This window comes from Panulirus ornatus, chromosome 17, assembly GCF_036320965.1.
Source record: "Panulirus ornatus isolate Po-2019 chromosome 17, ASM3632096v1, whole genome shotgun sequence".
Taxonomy (NCBI): domain Eukaryota; kingdom Metazoa; phylum Arthropoda; class Malacostraca; order Decapoda; family Palinuridae; genus Panulirus; species Panulirus ornatus.
Window position 1 is genome coordinate 35,106,014 of NC_092240.1, and position 23,556 is coordinate 35,129,569.

Here is a 23,556-nt window from a genome sequence, read left to right on the forward strand (position 1 = left end):
TGTATGGGAGGTATATAATTATACGGAAAGAGTGCAAATAGTTGGGAGCTGTACAGGAGGAAGCAGCAGGTCAAAAGGAAGGAGCAAGGGCTGAACAGGAGGGCAAATAAGAGATGGGGTAAATGGATTTCAGTAAACTTCAGGAAGAATAAGATGTTTAGGAAGGAGGTTAATAGTAAGAGAAAAAAAATGGGGCACAGTGAAAGGGGCAAATAAGGAAGTGGTCACAGGTAGTGATGAGGTGAGAAGAGAGAGTGAGTATTTTGAAGGATTGTTGAATGTGTTTGATATGGTGGCATATGTAGGATCTCTGGGTTGAGAAGGTGAACAAAGTGAGAGACCTGGAAAGCGGTTTGGTGACAAAAGATGAGGTAGGAAAAGCCTTACATAAGATGAAATTTGGTAGGGTGGCTGGAGTGAAAGGCACTGCAGTTCAATTTCTTAAGAAAATGGTTGACTGTGCTATTGACTGGTTAGGACTTTTGATGTATGAATGGAACATGATGAAGTGCCTTAGGATTTGTGGAAAGCATGTATAGAGAAAACATATAAAGGAAAGAGTGACAGACATGAGTGTTTGAACTACAGTGGTATAAATTTGTTTGGTGTACATGGAAAGTTGTATAGGTGAGTGGTAAATGAGAGGGTGAAGACCATCAGAATGAGGAGGAACAATATGTTGTTAGGAGTAGATGAGTCAATCTGGTCTTTGCTTTGAAGAATATGTGTGAAGAATACTTAGAGAAAAACAAGGCTTTGTATGTGGCTTCTGAAAATCTGTAGAAAGCATATGATACAGTTGACAAAGATGCCTTGTGGATGTTCTTATGAATGGATGGTGTGGAAGGAAAGTAACTAGGAGCAGTGGAAAGTTTTCATCAAGAGCATAAGGTGACTGTATGTGTTGGAAGAGAGGACTGTGATTGGTTTCAGGTGAAGGATGTTCTGCAGAAGGGGTATGTGATGCCAACATGGCTGTTCAATTTGGTTATGGATGGGGTGTTAAGGGAGATAACTGTAAGGGTCTTCGAAACAGGAGCAAGTATACAGAAAGTACTGGGTGAGGGGTCCTGGGAAGTGAATCGATTGCTGTTCACTGATGACACAGACTAGTGGCAGATTTGAGTGAGAAACTGCAGAAACTGGTGACTGAGTTTAGGAGAGAGAGTGAAAGTTGGAAGTTGAGGGTAAATGTGAATAAAAGAAAGGTTATTAGAGTTAGTAGGGCAGAGAGACAGATTAGTTGGGGTGTGAATATGAATTGAGAAAATTTGGAAGTAAAGTGTTTTAGATACCTTGAAGTGGAAATCGATGGCAGTCAATGGAACCATGGGAGCATAAGTAAGTTATAGGGTGGGTGAGGGGCAAAGGTTCTTGGAGCATTGAGGAATGTGTGGAAAGAGAGAGTGTTATCTGGAAGGGCAAAAAAAAAATGGGTATGATTGGAGGTATATTAGTTCCAAGTGTTGTATGAATGCAAGTCTGAGGATATAAGAGCAGATGACGATGTCAAGGGTGGAGGTGTTGGAAATGAAATGTTTCAAGACAATTTGTGATTCAAGAAGGTTTGATGATGTAAGTAATAAAAGGGAAAGACATAAGTGTGGTTACAATTGTAGAGTTTGGTTGAGCAAGTTGAAGAGGGTGTGCTGAAGTGGTTTTGACTTATGGAATGAATGAGTGAGAGGTTGACAAAGAGGATATATGTGTTGTAAGGCGAGGGAAAAAGGAAGTGGGGGGGAGACAAGATTGGAGACAGAAGGATGGAAAGAAAAATATTTTGAATGGTCTGGGTCTGAACCATTCCTGAAACCACACTGTCCTCTCCAGATTAATGCTCTGCATAAGCCCTAATTATTGATATATAATGGCAGTGAAGAAGAGGATCAAAACAAATGGAAGAGGATGAAGAAAAGGCTTGAGAGATGAGGAAAATGAGGTGCAAGAGGAGGAAAAGGAGCAAAAGATCAGAAGAAAGATACTAATAACCTCAAAGAGAACCCTTTACCACAAAACTAAGGTAAGAAGCCATCTCCAACAGGAGTCTTACTATTTATATGTAATCTAATGTTAGAGGTCAATCATGACATCTTTCACAAAAAATAAGTCAAAAATAGATATAATTTAAATACTGTGGAGATATTTTGGATTATTTACTACCTGCAGATAATGTCAATCAGGAGCACAGAAACAAGACTATGTAGATGAATTAACATAAACAATTACACCTACTCCTTGATTTACAGGAAGACTGGTATATGGAAAGTTAGTAACTGAAATATGAAATCAAGAAACATGATTTTCTATACATAAGAAAATTCCTAAGTTAAAAAATATTTGAAAAATTTGGAAAAATTAAATTTGCTTGCTGAGCAACTGCACAATAATATCTAACAATTCCATGAGCAAAAGTTCCACAAAAGTTAAGAAAACAACATTTAAACCTTAATGAACTCTTGCTGAGTCAGTCCATAAATGAAAACAGTACATGCCAATTATTCCTGATCAGTATGCATCATTGGCTATGGTGTAATGAACAGCATCAGTGACAGTCATGCTATTAAGGTTCATTTTGCTTACAGTATCGTACAGTATTGTAATACAAACCAACTACACAATGCCCTGTCCCCTCCTCACACATTATGTGATTCTCATTCCCCAAAGCCTTATCACACCATTAATTTAGATGCCAATCAGTTTTTCATTACTACAATTTCTCTATTTCCTCTACGGGGAAAATATGGATCAATTTAAGAAAAGCTTTTTAAGAACAGGATCCTTCCCTAAGTCTAGGAATAGGTGTATCATTCTTTGATGAACTATTATCCTATTAGGAAAGAAGAGGGAGGAGAATGATAGTGATGTAACAACAGAAGGGCAGATGCCTCTCTGAGCTTCTACCAGTAGAAAATGGATATGGACCGAGAAACACCTCCCATCAACTCTATAATGGTCAGTTGTAGGAGTACCTACTTTCTTCACAGAAAAAAAAGGCCAAGTATGGCCATTACTGGATGTTTTGATACTACTCTTGACTTTAATATTACTCAGAAATTGTCATAATAACATGGATTGGCATATTAATATGTAATAGCTGTTGATAAAAATTGTCAAAGTTACAACAAAAACAAAACAAAACTGAAAAATAACATGTAAAAAAAAAAAAGGAACAAAAAATGCTATAAATCCTTCTTCTAATAGGAGATAAAAACTTAGCAGTGTAAAGTTCTTTGGGATTATCAAAAAAAATCAAAGTACAGGAAAATAGAACAATTCAAGTTCAGTGGAACCAATTTAATTTTCAAACTTTTAATCTTGTAATTTCATGCACCTCAAATCAATACAGCACACATTTGAGTTAAATCTAAGCTTACCTGACTACTATGTGGGGAAGAGGGGGAAGAAGGAGGGGAACGTCCAGGTAACCGTGTTGGCGGGAGAAGGCACTGATTCACCCACATCTCCATCAGCACTTGCACCAAGACCTGATCAACAGGATAACTCATGAGGACAGCTGCTGATATTCATGCACACATGATCTATTCATGCAAAAACAAACACTTTAGGAAACTACACAATACATGTTTCTGAGCCTTAACACACATTCGCTGCAAACTGCACTAACCAATCTGACCCTTCCTGGCTTTAACAAATATCTAATTCTAAAAAACATAAATAAGCTTGTTCCCTTCAGGAACTCCCTTAAGGAAGTGGCCATGGAAATAGTGTCTCTATAACTAGGGAACTCTAGTGCAGCTTCTCAGCAGTGAGTGCCTCACCGTTAACAGGTCACTAGCAGAAGGCAACTCTAGCACAGCATTTGCAGAGGCTCCTACCTAATGCTACTTCTGACTACTTCTGCCTAAAGCTCCTGCCTAATGTTCTTACCTACTACTTCTACCGGATGCTCCTAATTCTTACCTACTACTTCTAGCAGATGCTCCTAACTACTTTTTCTATCTACTGCTCCTACCATTTTGCCAAATGGCAGGGCTAGCACACAGCGTTCAAGACAGGAAAATCTAGAGTTGTGAAGAATGAGCTGTGCAAGTTAAGTGCTGTCAAGTGTTATGTGTAACAAGGAGGGATTATATGTTTGTGGACAAAATACCAGCAGTCCATGTATGGGTGGGGCAGAAAGACAGCTACCTTGGTCAGAGGAGTGTAACTTGACAGCCACTTCAGTGTTGGCTCACTACATAGCTGTCACTAACCCTCCAGATAACCAGGCAGGAAGTACTGGTAATATACCTCCCTAGTTGTTGGCAACCTATATACTACTACCAATTACCTAACCATTTCTAGCTAACATAAGAACTCAAATTTGTTCAGCCAAAAACAGACCAATGTTGTGTGGTCAAGCAACTGGAAAACAAGGTACATCCTAACCAAACAGTTACCCTCAATCCCCTAACTATAGCATATGCATCATGCACAAACAAGTTATGTAGCAAAATCTTTTTTGTATCTACCTCAAAGGTGCAGAGGCTCTATCTATCATCAAGCAGCTTGTCAATTTCATTTTTCACTCACCTATATCAAGGTACACTGATTTCAATTTGGACACGGGAGACTATAACTAAAAAGCATTTGCTTTGCCATGTAACTTACAACACAAGACATACTTTAACATATGAAACACCCCATTGGTAAAACCAGCACAACTTGGAATTCTTAACCCTTTAAAGTCTTACAAAATTAAAAAAAATATATTCAACTTTACAATGTTAAAGATATTCATATATGAATGGAAAAATAACCACTTCAAAAATACATTTCATCCACTGCTTTCTCTTTGATAATCTGTGGAAGTTTTGCAGATATCACAACAAACTAAAATGTGTGGAAGTAAGGACTGGTTGCAGTATTTTTAAAGACAAAAGCAGGATCCATTCTCAGTCCCAAAAGTTAAAAAATATTTCAAATGATGATTTAAAGAAATCATTCAATGTGGGATTTACTGAAATAATATTTGGAATGTGAGAACAATAATAAGGACAAGTGTGGAGATAGTAAAAGCACCTCAACACAAACTGCACACTATATATCTAAAACCATCAAAAATTAAAAGATATGGAAGAGGGAAAAAATTTGAATTTATTGTTATATATTTTTATTCATTATACTTAATCGCTGTTTCCTGCGTCAATGAGGTAGCACAAGGAAACAGACAAAAAATGGCCCAACCACTCATATACACATATATATACATATACCCCCATACATGCATATATACATACATATACATTTCAAAGTATATATTCATACACATACACAGACATGTACATATATACACATGTACATATTCATACTTGCTGCCTTCATCCATTCCCATCACCACCCCGCCACACAGGAAATAGCACGAGTGCACGCACACAAACACACACACACACACACACACACCCCCTCCAGCGAGGTAGTGCCAGGAAAAGACAAAAACGCCACATTCTAAAACAGTTCACTTCCTCCAGTTTTCCTCCATTCAAACTTATCTCCCAATTAACTTGCCCCTCAGCCCTACTGAACCTAATAACCTTGCTCTTATTCACATTCACTTTCAACTTTCTCCTTTCACACACTTTACCAAACTCAGTCACCAACCTCTGCAGTTTCTCACCTGAATCAGCCACCAATGCTGTATCAACAGACTCTCTTTCCAAGCCCTCTCATCCACAACAGACTGCATACTTACCCCTCTCTTCCAAAACTCCTCCATACACCTCTCTAACAACCCCATCCACAAACAAATCAAACAGCCATGGGGAAATCACGCACCCCTGCTGCAAACAGACTTTCACTGGGAACCAACCACGTTCCTCTCTTTCCATTCGTAAACATGCATTACATCCTTAGTAAAAACTTTTCACTGCTTCTACCAACTTACCTCTTACACCATATACCCTTAATACCTTCCATAAAGCATCTCTAACAACCCTCACATATGCCTTCTCCAGGTCCATAAATGTTACATACAAATCCATTTGTTTTTCTAAATATTTCTCACATAAATTGTTCAAAGCACACACCTGATCCACACATCCTCTACCAATTCTGAAACCACACTGTTCTTCCCCAATCTGATGCTCTCAATCAATACCCTCCCATATAATTTCTCAGGAATACTCAACAAACTTATGCCTTTGAAATCTCAACACTCACCTTTATTCCCTTTGCCTTTGACAATGGCACTATGCATGCATTCCGCCAATCCTCAAACACTTCACCATGATCCATACATACACTGATTATACTTACCAACCAATCAACAACAGTCACCCCTTTTTCAATAAATTCCACTGCAATACCATCCAAACCTGCAACCTTGCTGGCTTTCATCTTCCACAAAACTTTCACTAGCTCATCTCTGTTTACCACACCATTCTCCCTGACCCTCTCACCACATACCATCCCAACCAAAAAACCTACATCTGCCACTGCTATCATCAAACACATTCAACAAACCTTCAAAATACTCACTCCATCTCCTCACTTCATCACTACTTGTTATTAACTCCCCATTTGCCCCCTTCACCAATGTTCCCATTTGTTCTCTTGCCTTATGCATGTTATACACCTCCTTCCAAAACATCTTTTTATTCTCCCTAAAACTTAATGATACTCTCTCACCCCAACTTTCATTTGCTCTCTTTTTCATCTCTTACACCTTTCTCTTGGCCTCTTGCCACCTTCTTTTATACATCTCCCAGTCATTTGCACTACTTCCCTGCAAAAATCGTCCAAATGACTCTTTCTCTCTTTGCTTTCACTAACAATCTTACTTCTTCATCCCACCACTCACTACCCTTTCTAATCTGCTCACCTCCCACCTTTCTCATGCCACATGCATCTTTTGTGCAAGCCATCAGTGCTTCCCTAAATACATCGCATTCCTCCTCCACTTCCCTAACGTCATTTGCTCTTACCTTTTACCATTCTACATTTAATCTATCTTGATACTTTCTCACACAAGTTTCCTTTCCAAGCTCAGACACTCTAATCACTTTCTTCTCCCCAACATTCCCTCTTCTTTTCTGAATACCTCTACAAATCTTCACCTTCGCCTCAATAAGAAAGTGATCACACTTCCCTCCAGCTGCCCCTCTCAGCACATTAACATCCAAAAGTCTCATTTACAAGCCTATCAATTTACACATAATCCAGTAATGCCCTTTGACCATCTCTCCTACTCACATACATATACTTATGTAAATCTCTCTTTCTTCATTTTTGAATAACCTTTACAAATCTTCACCTTCACCACCACAAGATAGTGATATGATATCACTCCAGCTGCCCCACTCAGCACATTAACATCCAAAATCAACATCCAATAATGCCCTCTGGTCATTTATCCTACTCACATATGCATACTTATGTATATCTCTTTTTAAACCAGGTACTTCCAATCACCAGTCCTTTTTCAGCATACAAATCCACAAGCTCTTCACCATTTTTATTTACAACATTGAACACCCCCATGCATACCAATTATACCCTCAACTGCCACATTACTCACCTTTGCATTCAAATCACCCATCACTATAACCCGGTTTCGTGCATCAAAGCTGCTAACACACTCACTCAGCTGCTCCCAAAACACATGCCTCTCATGATCTTTCTTCTCATGACCACGTGCAAAGGCACCAATAATCACTCATTTCTCTCTATCCACTTTCAGTTTTACCCATATCAATCTAGAGTTTACTTTCTTACACTCCATCACATTCCCACAACTCCTGCTTCAGGAGGGAGTGCTACTCTTTCCTTTGCTCTTGTCCTCTCACTAACTCCTGACTTTACTCCCAAGACATTCTCAAACCACTCTTCCACTTTACCCTTGAGCTTCATAGCCAAAACATCCAGGTTCCTTTCCTCAAACAAACAACATATCTCTCCATTTTTTCTCATCTTGGTTACATCCACACACATTTAGACATCCCAATCTGTTGAAGAGAAGAGAGTGGTGAGAGTAAGTGAGCTTGGGAAGGAGACTTGTGTGAGGAAGTATCAGGAGAGGTTGAGTGCAGAATGGCAAAATATGAAAGTAGATGATGCAAGGGGAGTGGGGGAGGAATGGGATGTATTTAGGGAAGCAGTGATGGCTTGTGCAAAAGATGCATCTGGCATAAGAAAGATTGGAGATAGGCAGATTAGAAAGGGTAGTGAATGGTGGGATGAAAAAGTAAGAATGTAAGTGAAAGATAAAAGAGAGGTGTTTGGACAATTTTTGCATGGAAGTAATGCAAATGACTGGGAAAGGCATAGAAGAAAGAGGCAGGAGGTTAAGAGAAAAGTGCAAGATGTGAAAAACAGGGCAAATGAGAGTTGGGGCGAGAGAGTATCATTAAATTTTAGGGATAATAAAAAGACTTTTACTCCCAAGACATTCCCAAACCACTCGTCCCCTTTACCCTTGAGCTTCGTTTCACTCAGAGCCAAAACATCCAGGTTCCTTTCCTCAAACATACTACCTATCTCTCCTTTTTTCACATCTTGGTTACATCCACACACATTTAGACACCCCAACCTGAGTCTACGAGGAGGATGAGCACTCCCCGCGTGACTCCTTCTGTTTCCCATTTTTTTAGAAAGTTAAAAAATACAAGGAGGGGAGGATTTCTGGCCTTTGTTGTCTTTTCCTAGCGCTACCCCGCACACATGAGGGGGGAGGGGGATGGTATTCCATGTGTGGTGAGGTGGCGATGGGAATGAATAAAGGCAGACAGTGTGAATTGTGTGCATGGGTATATATGTATGTGTCTGTGTGTGTAATATATATGTGTACATTGAGATGTATAGGTATGTGTATTTGCATGTGTGGACGTGTGTGTATATACATGTGTATGGGGGTGGGTTGGGCCATTTCTTTCGTCTGTTTCCTTGCACTACCTCGCAAACGAGGGAGACAGCGACAAAGCAAAATAAAAATAAAAAAAAATAAAAAAGACTTTTTGGAAGGAGGTAAATTAAGTGCATAAGACAAGAGAACAAATGGGAACAACGGTGAAGGGGGGGAAAATGGGAAGGTAATAACAAGTAGTGATGAGGTGAGAAGATGGAGTGAATATTTTGAAGGCTTATTGAATGTGTTTGATTATAGAATGGCAGATATAGGGTGTTTTGGTTGGGGTGGAGTGCAAAATGAGAATCAGGGGGAATGGTTTAGTGAACAGAGAAGAGGTATTGAAAGCTTTGCGAAAAATGAAAGCTGGCAAGGCAGTGGGTTTCGATGGTATTGCAGTGGATATTATCAAAAAAATGGGGTGACTGTTTTGTTGATTGGTTGGTAAGGACTTTCAATGTATGTATGGATCATGGTGAAGTGCCTGAGGATTGGCAGAATGCATGCATAGTGCCATCGTACAAAGGTAAAGGGGTTAAAGGTGAGTGTTCAAATTACAGGGGTATAAGTTTGTTGAATATTCCTGGAAAATTATATGGGAGGGTATTGATTGAGAGGGTAAAGGCATGTACAGAGCATCAGATTGGGGAAGAGCAGTATGGTTTCAGAAGTGAAGAAGGATGTGTGGATCAGGTGTTTGCTCGGAAGAATGTATGTGAGAAATACTTAGGAAAACAGATGAATTTGTTCATATCATTTATGGATCTGAAGAAGGCATATGATAAGGTGGATGGAAATATTTTGTGGAAGGCTTTAAGAGTATATGGTGCGGGAGGTAACTTGCTAGAAGCAGTGAAAACTTTTTACCAAGGATATAAGATATGTGTATGAGTAGAAGGAGAGGAAAGTGATTGGTTCCCAGTGAATGTTGGTTTGCAGCAGGGGTGCATGATATCTCCATGGTTGTTCAATCTGTTTATGGATGGGGTGGTTAGGGAGGTGAATGAAAGTTTTGGAGAGAGGGGCAAGTATGCAGTCTGTTGTGGATGATAGGGCTTGGGAAGAGAGTCAGTTGTTGTTCGTTGATGATACAGTGCTGGTGGCTGATTCGGGTGAGGAACTGCATTAGTTGGTGACAGTTTGGTAAAGTGTGATAAAGAAAAAAGTTGAGAGTAAATGTGAATAAGAACAAGGTTATTAGGTTCAGTAGGGTCAAAGGACAACTTAACTGGGAGATAAGTTTGAATGGAGAAAAACTGGAGGATGTGAAGTGTGTTAGATATCTGGGGGTGGACTTAGCAGCGGATGGAACCATGGACGCAGAAGTGAGTCACAGGGTGGAGGAGGGGACGAAGGTTCTGGGAGCGTTGAAGAATGTGTTTAAGGCGAGAATGTTATCTTGGAGAGCAAAAATGGGTATGTTTGAAGGAATAGTGGTTCCAACAATGTTATATGGTTGCATAGATAGGGCTGTACGGAGGAGGGTGGATGTGTTGGAAATGAAATGTGTGAGGACAACATGTCGTGAGAGGTGGTTTGATTAAGTAATGAAAGGGTAAGAGAGATGTGTGGTAATAAAAAGAATGTGGTTGAGAGAGCAGAAGAGAATGAGTGAGGAAAGATTGACAAAGAGGATATATGTGTCAGAGGTGGAGGGAAGGAGAATCGGGAGACCAAATTGGAGGTGGAAAGATGGAAAGAAAAAAATTTTGAGGGATAGGGGCCTGAACATACAGGAGGGTGAAAGGCGTGCAAGGAATAGAGTGAATTGGAACGCTGTGGTTTACCGGGGTCAACGTGCTGTCAATGGATTGAAGTTGGGCATGTGAAGCATCTGGGGTAAACCATGGAAAGGTCTGTGGGGCCTGGTTGTGGAAGGGAGCTGTGGTTTTGGTGAATTACACATGACAGCTAGAGACAGTGTTAATGAATGTGACTTTTTTTTGTCTGTTCCTGGTGCTATCACGCTGGAGGAGGGGGATGCTATTTTGCGTGTGGCGGGGCAGGCAATGGGAATAGATGAAGGCAGCAAGTATGAATATGTACATGTGTATATATGTATATGTCTGTGTATCTCTGGGGATAGGGGAGAAAGAATACTTATCCCTAAGGATAAGGGAGAAAGAATACTTATCCCTGGGGATAGGGAGAAATAATATTTCCCACACATTCCCCACATGTCGTAGAAGGCAACTAAAGGGGATGAGAGAGGGGGTTAGAAACCCTCCCCTCCTTGTATTTTAACCTTCTAAAAGGGGAAACAAAAGAGTCATGTGGAGAGTGCTCATCCTCCTCGAAGGCTCAGACTGTGGATGTAACCAACATGAGAAAAATGAGAGATAGGTAGTATGTTTGAGGAAAGGAGCCTGGATGTTTTGGCTCTGAGTGAAACAAAGTTTAAGGGTATAGGGGAAGAGTGGTTTGGGAATGTCTTGGGAGTACAGTCAGGGGTTGGTGAGAGGACAAAAGCAAAGGAAGAAGTAGCACTACTCCTAAAACAGGAGTTGTGGGAGTATGTGATAGAGTATAAGAAAGTAAATTCTAGATTGAAATCAGTAAAACTGAAAGTCGATGAAAGATGGGTGATTATTGGTGCCTATGCATCTGGTCATGAGAAGAAAGATCATGAGAGGCAAGTGTTTTGGGAGCAGCTGAGTGAGTGTGTTAGCAGCTTTGATATACGAGACCAGGTAATAGTGATGGGTGATTTGAATGCAAAGGTGAGTAATGTGGCAGTTGAGGAAATAATTGGTGTACATGGGGTGTTCAGTGTTGTAAATGGAAATGGTGAAGAGCTTGTAGATTTACGCACTGAAAAAGGACTGGTGATTGGGAATACCTGGTTTAAAAATAGATGTACATAATTATACGTATGTAAGTAGAAGAGATGACCAGACAGTGCTATTGGACTACATGTTAATTCACAGGCGCATGAAAGATAGACTTTTGGATGTTAATGTGCTGAGAGGGGCAACTGGAGGGATGTCTGATCATCATCCTGTGGAGGCAAAGGTGAAGATTTATAGAGGTTTTCAGAAAAGGAGAGAGTGGTGAGAGTAAGTGAGCTAAGAAAGAAGACTTGTGTGAGGAAGTACCAGGAGAGATTGTGTGCATAATGGAAAAAGGTGACAGCAAATGAAGTAAGGGGAGTGGAGGAGGAATGGGATGTATTTAGGGAAGCAGTGATGGCTTGTGCAAAAGATGCCTGTGGCATAAGAAAGTGGGAGGTGCGCAGATTAGATAGGGTACTGAGTGGTGGGATGAAGTAAGATTGTTAGTGAAAGAGAGGAAAGAGGCGTTTGGACGATTTTTGCAGGAAAGTAGTGCGAATGACTGGGAAATGTATAAAAGAAGAGGGAAGAAGTCACGAGAAAGGTGCAAGAGATGAAAAAGAGGGCAAATGAGAGTTGGGTTGAGAGAGTACCATTAAATTATGGGGAGAATAAAAAGATGTTTTGGAAGGGGGTAAATAAAAAGCATAAGAGAAGAGAACAAATGGGAAGATTGGTGAAAGGGGGTAATGGTGAGGTAACAAGTAGTGATAAAGTGAGAAGGAGATGGAGTGAGTGTTTTGAAGGCCTGTTGAATGTGTTTGATGATAGAGTGGCAGATATAATGTGTTTTGGTTGAGATGGTGTGCGAAGTGAGAGGGTCAGGGAGAATGGTTTGGTAAACAGAGAAGAGGTAGTGAAACCTTTGCTGAAGATGAACGCTGGCAAGGTGGCGGGTTTGGATGGAAGTGGAATTTATCAAAAAGGGGGTGGCTGTGTTGTTGACTGGTTGGTATGGATATTCAATGTATGTATGGTTCATACTGAAGTGCCTGAGGATTGGTGGAATGCATGCATAATGCCACTGTACAAAGGCAAAGGGGATAAAGGTGAGTGTTCAAATTACAGAGGTAGAAGTTTGTTGAGTATTCCTGGTAAATTACGTGGGAGGGTATTGATTGAGAGGGTAAAGGCATGTACACAGCATCAGATTGAGGAAGAGCAGTGTGGTTTCAGAAGTGGTAGAGGATGTGCGGATCAAGTGTTTGCTTTGAAGAATGTATGTGAGAAATACTTAGAAAAACAGACGAATATGTATGTATCATTTATGGATCTGGAGAAGGCATATGATGGAGTTGATAGAGATGCTCTGTGGAAGGTATTAAGAGTATATGGTGTGGGAGGTAAGTTGCTAGAAGCAGTGAAAAGTTTTCATCAAGGATGTAAGGCATGTGTACGAGTAGGAAGAGAGGAAAGTGATTGGTTTCCAGTGAATGTTGGTTTGCGGCAGGGGTGCATGATTTCTCCACGGTTGTTTAATTTGTTTATGGATGGGATTATTGGGAGGTGAATGCAAGTCTTGGAGAGAGGGGCAAGTATGCAGTCTGTGGTGGATGAGAGGTCTTGGGAAGTGAGTTAGTTGTTTGCTGATGATACAGTGATAATGGCAGTTAACTGCAGAAGTTGATGACTGAGTTTGGTAAAGTGTGTGAAAGAAGAAAGCTGAGAGTAAATGTGAATGAGAGCAAGGTTATTAGGTACAGTAGGGTTGGGGGACAAATCAATTGGGAGATAAGTTTGAATGGAGAAAATTTGGAGGAAGTGAAGTGTTTTAGATATCTGAGAGTGGATTTAGCAGCAGATGGAACCATGGAAGCAGTAATGAGTCACAGGGTGGGGGATGAGGCGAAGATTCTGGGAGCGCTGAAGAGTGTGTTTAAGGCAAGAACATTATCTCGGAGAGCAAAAAAAGGTGCAAGAGGTGAAAAAGAAGGCAAATGAGAGTTGGGGTGAGAGAGTACCATTAAATTATGGGGAGAATAAAAAGATGTTTTTGAAGGGGGTAAATAAAAAGCATAAGAGAACAAATGGGAAGACTGGTGAAGGGGGCTAATGGAGAGGTAACAACAAGTAGTGATGAAGTGAGAAGGAGATGAAGTGAGTATTTTGAAGGTTTGCTGAATGTGTTTGATGACAGAGTGGCTGATATAATGTGTTTTGGTTGAGATGGTGTGCGAAGTGAGAGGGTCAGGGAGAATAGTTTGGAAAACAGAGAAGAGGTAGTGAAACCTTTGCGGAAGATGAAAGCCGGCAAGGTGGTGGGTTTGGATGGAAGTGGATATTCAATGTAAGTATGGTTCATAGTGAAGTGCCTGATGATTGGTTGAATGCATGCATAGAGCCATTGTACAAAGGCAAAGGGGATAAATGAGTCACAGGCTGGGGGAGGGGGCAAAGGTTCTGGGAGCTTTGAAGAATGTGTTTAAGGGGAGAATGTTATCTCAGAGAGCAAAAATGGGTATGTGTGAAGGAATAGAGGTTCCAACAATGTTATATGGTTGTGAGGCATGGGCTATACATAGGGTTGTGCAGAGGAGGGTGGATGTGTTGGAAACGGAATGTTTAAGGACAATATGTGGTGTGAGGTGGATTGATCGAGTAAGTAATGAAAGGGTAAGAGAGATGTGTGGCAATACAAATAGTGTGGGTGAGAGGGCAGAAAAGGGTGTATTGAAATAGTTTGATCACATGGAGAGAATGAGTGAGGAAAGATTGACAAAGAGGATATATGTATTAAAGGTAGAGAGAACGAGGAGAAGTGGGAGACCAAATTGGAGATGGAAGGATGGAGTGAAAAAGATTTTGAGCAATCGGGGTCTGAACATATAGAAGGGTGAAAGGCATTCAAAGGAATAGAGTGAAGTGGAGCGATGTGGTATACCAGGGTTGAGGTGCTGTCAATGGATTGAACCATGGCATGTGAAGCCTCTAGGGTAAACCATGAGAATTTCTGTGGGGCCTGGATATGGAAGGGGAGCTGTAGTTTTGGTGCATTACACAAGACAGCTAGAGACTGAGTATGAACGAATGTGGCCTTTATTGTCTTTTCCTGGTGCTACCTTGCACATGCGCGGGGGGAGGGGGGTGCCATTTCATGTGTGGCGGGTTGGCGACAGGAAGGAATGAAGGCAGCAAGTATGAATATTTTTTTTTTTTTTCTTTTTTTTTTTTTTTTTTTTGCTTTGTCGGTCTCCCGCGTTTGCAAGGTAGCGCAAGGAAACAGACGAAAGAAATGGCCCAACCCACCTCCATACACATGTATATACATACGTCCACACACGCAAATATACATACCTACACAGCTTTCCACGGTTTACCCCAGACGCTTCACATGCCCTGATTCAATCCACTGACAGCACGTCAACCCCGGTATACCACATCGATCCAATTCACTCTATTCCTTGCCCTCCTTTCACCCTCCTGCATGTTCAGGCCCCGATCACACAAAATCTTTTTCACTCCATCTTTCCACCTCCAATTTGGTCTCCCACTTCTCCCCGTTCCCTCCACCTCCGACACATATATCCTCTTGGTCAATCTTTCCTCACTCATTCTCTCCATGTGCCCAAACCATTTCAAAACACCCTCTTCTGCTCTCTCAACCACGCTCTTTTTATTTCCACACATCTCTCTTACCCTTACATTACTTACTCGATCAAACCACCTCACACCACACATTGTCCTCAAACATCTCATTTCCAGCACATCCATCCTCCAGCGCACAACTCTATCCATAGCCCACGCCTCACAACCATACAACATTGTTGGAAATACTATTCCTTCAAACATACCCATTTTTGCTTTTCGAGATAATGTTCTCGACTTCCACACATTCTTCAAGGCTCCCTGGATTTTCGCCCCCTCCCCCACCCTATGATCCACTTCCGCTTCCATGGTTCCATCCGCTGCCAGATCCACTCCCAGATATCTAAAACACTTTACTTCCTCTAGTTTTTCTCCATTCAAACTTACCTCCCAATTGACTTGACCCTCAACCCTACTGTACCTAATAACCTTGCTCTTATTCACATTTACTCTTAACTTTCTTCTTTCACACACTTTACCAAACTCAGTTACCAGCTTCTGCAGTTTCTCACATGAATCAGCCACCAGCGCTGTATCATCAGCGAACAACAACTGACTCACTTCCCAAGCTCTCTCATCCACAACAGACTTCATATTCGCCCCTCTTTCCAAAACTCTTGCTTTCACCTCCCTAACAACCCCATCCATAAACAAATCAAACAATCATGGAGACATCACACACCCCTGCCGCAAACCTACATTCACTGAGAACCAATCACTCTCCTCTCTTCCTACACGTACACATGCCTTACATCCTCGATAAAAACTTTTCGCTGCTTCTAACAACTTGCCTCCCACACTATATATTCTTAATACCTTCCACAGAGCATCTCTATCAACTCTATCATATGCCTTCTCCAGATCCATAAATGCTACATACAAATCCATTTGCTTTTCTAAGTATTTCTCACATACATTCTTCAAAGCAAACACCTGATCCAAACATCCTCTACCACTTCTGAAACCACACTGCTCTTCCCCAATCTGATGCTCTGTACATGCCTTCACCCTCTCAATCAATATCCTCCCATATAATTTACCAGGAATACTCAACAAACTTATACCTCTGTAATTTGAGCACTCACTCTTATCCCCTTTGCCTTTGTACAATGGCACTATGCACGCATTCCGCCAATCCTCAGGCACCTCACCACGAGTCATACATACATTAAATAACCTTACCAACCAGTCAACAATACAGTCACCCCCTTTTTTAATAAATTTCACTGCAATACCATCCAAACCTGCTGCCTTGCCGGCTTTCATCTTCCGTAAAGCTTTTACTACCTCTTCTCTGTTTACCAAATCATATTCCCTAACCCTTTCACTTTGCACACCACCTCGACCAAAACACCCTATATCTGCCACTCTATCATCAAACACATTCAACAAACCTTCAAAATACTCACTCCATCTCCTCACATCACCTCCCCATTTGCGCCCTTCACTGAAGTTCCATTTGCTCCCTTGTCTTACACACTTTATTTACCTCCTTCCAGAACATCTCTCTATTCTCCCTAAAATTTAATGATACTCTCTCACCCCAACTCTCATTTGCCCTCTTTTTCACCTCTTGCACCTTTCTCTTGACTTCCTGTCTCTTTCTTTTATACACCTCCCACTCAATTGCATTTTTTCCCTGCAAAAATCATCCAAATGCCTCTCTCTTCTCTTTCACTAATAATCATACTTCTTCATCCCACCACTCACTACCCTTTCTAATCAACCCACCTCCCACTCTTCTCTTGCCACAAGCATCTTTTGCGCAATCCATCACTGATTCCCTAAATACATCCCATTCCTCCCCCACTCCCCTTACTTCCATTGTTCTCACCTTTTTCCATGAATACGTACATGTGTATATATATGTATATGTATGCATACATTGAAATGTTTAGGTATGTATATTTGCATGTGTATGTGCTACCTCGCTAATGCCAGAGACAGTGACAAACTATAATAACAAATAAATGTGTATGTATGTATACAGTGAAATGCATATGTATGTATATGTGTGTGTGTGGGCATTTATGTATATACATGTGTATGTGGGTGGGTTCAGCCATTCCTCACCTGTTTCCTTGCGCTACCTCGCTAATGTGGGAGACGGTGGTTAAGTATAATAAATCTCTCTTTTTAAACCAGGTATTCCCAATCACCAGTCCTTTTTTAGCACACAAATCCAGAAGCTCTTCACCATTTCCATTTACAACACTGAACACCATTTTTTTTTTTTTTTTTTTTGCTTTGTCGCTGTCTCCCGCGTTTGCGAGGTAGCGCAAGGAAACAGATGAAAGAAATGGCCCAACCCACCCCCATACACATGCCTTGATTCAATCCACTGACAGCACGTCAACTCCGGTATACCACATCGCTCCAATTCACTCTATTCTTTGCCCTCCTTTCACCCTCCTGCATGTTCAGGCCCCGATCACACAAAATCTTTTTCACTCCATCTTTCCACCTCCAATTTGGTCTCCCTCTTCTCCTCGTTCCCTCCACCTCCGACACATATATCCTCTTGGTCAATCTTTCCTCACTCATTCTCTCCATGTGACCAAACCATTTCAAAACACCCTCTTCTGCTCTCTCAACCACGCTCTTTTTATTTCCACACATCTCTCTTACCCTTACGTTACTTACTCGATCAAACCACCTCACACCACACATTGTCCTCAAACATCTCATTTCCAGCACATCCATCCTCCAGCGCACAACTCTATCCATAGCCCACGCCTCACAACCATACAACATTGTTGGAAATACTATTCCTTCAAACATACCCATTTTTGCTTTTCGAGATAATGTTCTCGACTTCCACACATTCTTCAAGGCTCCCTGGATTTTCGCCCCCTCCCCCACCCTATGATCCACTTCCGCTTCCATGGTTCCATCCGCTGCCAGATCCACTCCCAGATATCTAAAACACTTTACTTCCTCTAGTTTTTCTCCATTCAAACTTACCTCCCAATTGACTTGACCCTCAACCCTACTGTACCTAATAACCTTGCTCTTATTCACATTTACTCTTAACTTTCTTCTTTCACACACTTTACCAAACTCAGTTACCAGCTTCTGCAGTTTCTCACATGAATCAGCCACCAGCGCTGTATCATCAGCGAACAACAACTGACTCACTTCCCAAGCTCTCTCATCCACAACAGACTTCATACTCGCCCCTCTTTCCAAAACTCTTGCTTTCACCTCCCTAACAACCCCATCCATAAACAAATCAAACAATCATGGAGACATCACACACCCCTGCCGCAAACCTACATTCACTGAGAACCAATCACTCTCCTCTCTTCCTACACGTACACATGCCTTACATCCTCGATAAAAACTTTTCGCTGCTTCTAACAACTTGCCTCCCACACTATATATTCTTAATACCTTCCACAGAGCATCTCTATCAACTCTATCATATGCCTTCTCCAGATCCATAAATGCTACATACAAATCCATTTGCTTTTCTAAGTATTTCTCACATACATTCTTCAAAGCAAACACCTGATCCAAACATCCTCTACCACTTCTGAAACCACACTGCTCTTCCCCAATCTGATGCTCTGTACATGCCTTCACCCTCTCAATCAATATCCTCCCATATAATTTACCAGGAATACTCAACAAACTTATACCTCTGTAATTTGAGCACTCACTCTTATCCCCTTTGCCTTTGTACAATGGCACTATGCACGCATTCCGCCAATCCTCAGGCACCTCACCACGAGTCATACATACATTAAATAACCTTACCAACCAGTCAACAATACAGTCACCCCCTTTTTTAATAAATTTCACTGCAATACCATCCAAACCTGCTGCCTTGCCGGCTTTCATCTTCCGTAAAGCTTTTACTACCTCTTCTCTGTTTACCAAATCATATTCCCTAACCCTTTCACTTTGCACACCACCTCGACCAAAACACCCTATATCTGCCACTCTATCATCAAACACATTCAACAAACCTTCAAAATACTCACTCCATCTCCTCACATCACCTCCCCATTTGCGCCCTTCACTGAAGTTCCCATTTGCTCCCTTGTCTTACACACTTTATTTACCTCCTTCCAGAACATCTCTCTATTCTCCCTAAAATTTAATGATACTCTCTCACCCCAACTCTCATTTGCCCTCTTTTTCACCTCTTGCACCTTTCTCTTGACTTCCTGTCTCTTTCTTTTATACACCTCCCACTCAATTGCATTTTTTCCCTGCAAAAATCATCCAAATGCCTCTCTCTTCTCTTTCACTAATAATCATACTTCTTCATCCCACCACTCACTACCCTTTCTAATCAACCCACCTCCCACTCTTCTCTTGCCACAAGCATCTTTTGCGCAATCCATCACTGATTCCCTAAATACATCCCATTCCTCCCCCACTCCCCTTACTTCCATTGTTCTCACCTTTTTCCATGAATACGTACATGTGTATATATATGTATATGTATGCATACATTGAAATGTTTAGGTATGTATATTTGCATGTGTATGTGCTACCTCGCTAATGCCAGAGACAGTGACAAACTATAATAACAAATAAATGTGTATGTATGTATACAGTGAAATGCATATGTATGTATATGTGTGTGTGTGGGCATTTATGTATATACATGTGTATGTGGGTGGGTTCAGCCATTCCTCACCTGTTTCCTTGCGCTACCTCGCTAATGTGGGAGACGGTGGTTAAGTATAATAAATCTCTCTTTTTAAACCAGGTATTCCCAATCACCAGTCCTTTTTTAGCACACAAATCCAGAAGCTCTTCACCATTTCCATTTACAACACTGAACACCATTTTTTTTTTTTTTTTTTTTGCTTTGTCGCTGTCTCCCGCGTTTGCGAGGTAGCGCAAGGAAACAGATGAAAGAAATGGCCCAACCCACCCCCATACACATGCCTTGATTCAATCCACTGACAGCACGTCAACTCCGGTATACCACATCGCTCCAATTCACTCTATTCTTTGCCCTCCTTTCACCCTCCTGCATGTTCAGGCCCCGATCACACAAAATCTTTTTCACTCCATCTTTCCACCTCCAATTTGGTCTCCCTCTTCTCCTCGTTCCCTCCACCTCCGACACATATATCCTCTTGGTCAATCTTTCCTCACTCATTCTCTCCATGTGACCAAACCATTTCAAAACACCCTCTTCTGCTCTCTCAACCACGCTCTTTTTATTTCCACACATCTCTCTTACCCTTACGTTACTTACTCGATCAAACCACCTCACACCACACATTGTCCTTAAACATCTCATTTCCAGCACATCCATCCTCCTGCGCACAACTCTATCCATAGTCCACGCCTCGCAACCATACAACATTGTTGGAACCACTATTCCTTCAAAAATACCCATTTTTGCTTTCCGAGATAATGTTCTCGACTTCCACACATTCTTCAAGGCTCCCAGAATTTTCGCCCCCTCCCCCACCATATGATCCACTTCCGCTTCCATGATTCCATCCGCTGCCAGATCCACTCCCAGATATCTAAAACACTTCACTTCCTCCAGTTTTTCTCCATTCAAACTCACCTCCCAATTGAATTGACCCTCAACCCTACTGTACCTAATAACCTTGCTCTTATTCACATTTACTCTTAACTTTCTTCTTTCACACACTTTACCAAACTCAGTCACCAGCTTCTGCAGTTTCTCACATGAATCAGCCACCAGCGCTGTATCATCAGCGAACAACTGACTCACTTCCCAAGCTCTCTCATCCCCAACAGACTTCATACTTGCCCCTCTTTCCAAAACTCTTGCATTTACCTCCCTAACAACCCCATCCATAAACAAATTAAACAACCATGGAGACATCACACACCCCTGCCGCAAACCTACATTCACTGAGAACCAATCACTTTCCTCTCTTCCTACACGTACACATGCCTTACATCCTCGATAAAAACTTTTCACTGCTTCTAACAACTTGCCTCCCACACCATATATTCTTAATACCTTCCACAGCGCATCTCTATCAACTCTATCATATGCCTTCTCCAGATCCATAAATGCTACATACAAATCCATTTGCTTTTCTAAGTATTTCTCACATACATTCTTCAAAGCAAACACCTGATCCTCACATCCTCTACCACTTCTGAAACCACACTGCTCTTCCCCAATCTGATGCTCTGTACATGCCTTCACCCTCTCAATCAATACCCTCCCATATAATTTGCCAGGAATACTCAACAAACTTATACCTCTGTAATTTGAGCACTCACTCTTATCCCCTTTGCCTTTGTACAATGGCACTATGCACGCATTCCGCCAATCCTCAGGCACCTCACCATGAGTCATACATACATTAAATAACCTTACCAACCAGTCAACAATACAGTCACCCCCTTTTTTAATAGATTCCACTGCAATACCATCCAAACCTGCTGCCTTGCCGGCTTTCATCTTCCGCAAAGCTTTTACTACCTCTTCTCTGTTTACCAACTCATTTTCCCTAGCCCTCGCACTTTGCACACCACCTCGACCCAAACACCCTATATCTGCCACTCTATCATCAAACACATTCAACAAACCTTCAAAATACTCACTCCATCTCCTTCTCACATCACCACTACTTGTTATCACCTCCCCATTTGCGCCCTTCACTGAAGTTCCCATTTGCTCACTTGTCTTACGCACTTTATTTACCTCCTTCCAGAACATCTTTTTATTCTCCCTAAAATTTAATGATACTCTCTCACCAATTTACCCTCAACTGCCACATTACTCACCTTCGCATCCAAATCACCCATCACTGTAACCCAGTCTCGTGCATCAAAGCTGCTAACACACTCACTCACCTGCTCCCTCAACACTTGCTACTCATGATCTTTCTTCTCATGACCAGGTGCATAAGCACCAATAACACTGGTTTGCATGATTTTAATGGTCAAGAATATGTTTGCTGTTCTTAGATCAGTTTCTTATGCCGATTCCAAAAAACATCCATTTTTCTCAATTAGGCCAGATTTTTTAAATAAATCACTTCAAAGAAATGTTCATTTCCAGTTTTATTGGCAGTGAGTGGATTCATTGAGTGAAATAATGTAACTGGCATATACATGCAGGCCTTGCAGGTTGTTCTTATAGATCTAAAGATACAAAATATGAAAATAGGCTACTCAGGGATGAATGGCCTCTTCAAGGACTTTCACTTGTGCTTGGCAGACACCACATGCCTTTTTAGACACCAGCAGTAGTCGGCCAAGAAGTTGATGTCCCATCGGCCTTGATAGCATTCCTCCATTACTTGGATGTCCTTGTCAAAATGTTCCCCCTGTTCTTCAATGATACCACCAAAATTCTTTGGAAAATAGTTGACATGAGATCTGAAGAAGTGCATTTTTACTGACATGCGTGCACCTAGTCTTGAGACGTCTGCTCAACGAATCAATGAATAGTCACCATTCTGTAAAGAAGTCATACTTCAAACCCATTATTTAGTCAGGTTACTGATGTTGTTGCAGTATACCAGCAAAGATGCCTTATCAAATTAACAGAATTTTCGGAACTCTTTCTTGCGGTTTCTATACCAAAAGAACATCTCCGGTGCCAGCAAACATTTCTCATGAAGGTGCGAGCCTAACAGCTGAGCAGACTCCTTGGACAAGTTCAAGCTTGGCTGAGTGGCACTTGATGGTCCTCCTCTACTGGCCCGAATGTACCAGACTTATCTTCATCAGTCGCATATCCAGCCTCGAATTTGGATGAGCATTCCATGCTGATATCAGGTTCAGGAACAGAAACACCTGAACCATGGAGGACTAGTTTTATTGCTGATGGAACATCCGCATAATGTACATGGCACTTATTCTTGCAATTGATGCCCTGTAGATTTGTCTTACAGAAATAACAGTCAGTTGTACGATCTTTCCCTTCCCTCCACACCATCAGAACACCAAATGGCATACTCTTCTTTGTTTTGTTCCTCCAATTTCATAGGTTTTGAACACATGTTTTGCAATAAATATGAGGGGCAAATGGTTTATCTTGGTCAACCAGTTTTACTCCAAAGTAAGTGTGATATGACTTCACAAAATGTGTAATTCTTGCTCGATGGTAAAAAAAGAGTCGCCTTTCCATAGATATTGCAGAATCTGTCAGGGTGGCTCTTATACTTTCAATTCATTGTAGTATCAATCTAGATCATAAATGAAGAAAAACTGGTTATTTTAAAGGCACCCGGGAGAAGTTAGGACAAAATCATCATTCATAAAGGCCAGTTCAGTAATACCAATCGAGACATATCAGTACTCTTTCAAATCTGGCATATCTAAAAAACTTGC

The 23,556-nt window shown here is 41.3% G+C and overlaps 1 protein-coding gene across 1 annotated transcript in view; it reads right to left on the minus strand.

The window, feature by feature from the left end:
- Positions 1–23,556, minus strand: part of LOC139754422 (sphingomyelin phosphodiesterase 4-like) — a 187,797-nt gene that overhangs the window by 106,195 nt on the left and 58,046 nt on the right. Inside the window, exon 6 of the mRNA XM_071671699.1 lies at positions 3,375–3,485. Within this exon, the coding sequence (XP_071527800.1) occupies positions 3,375–3,485 (111 nt within the window). The remainder of the gene's footprint in view (positions 1–3,374; positions 3,486–23,556) is intronic.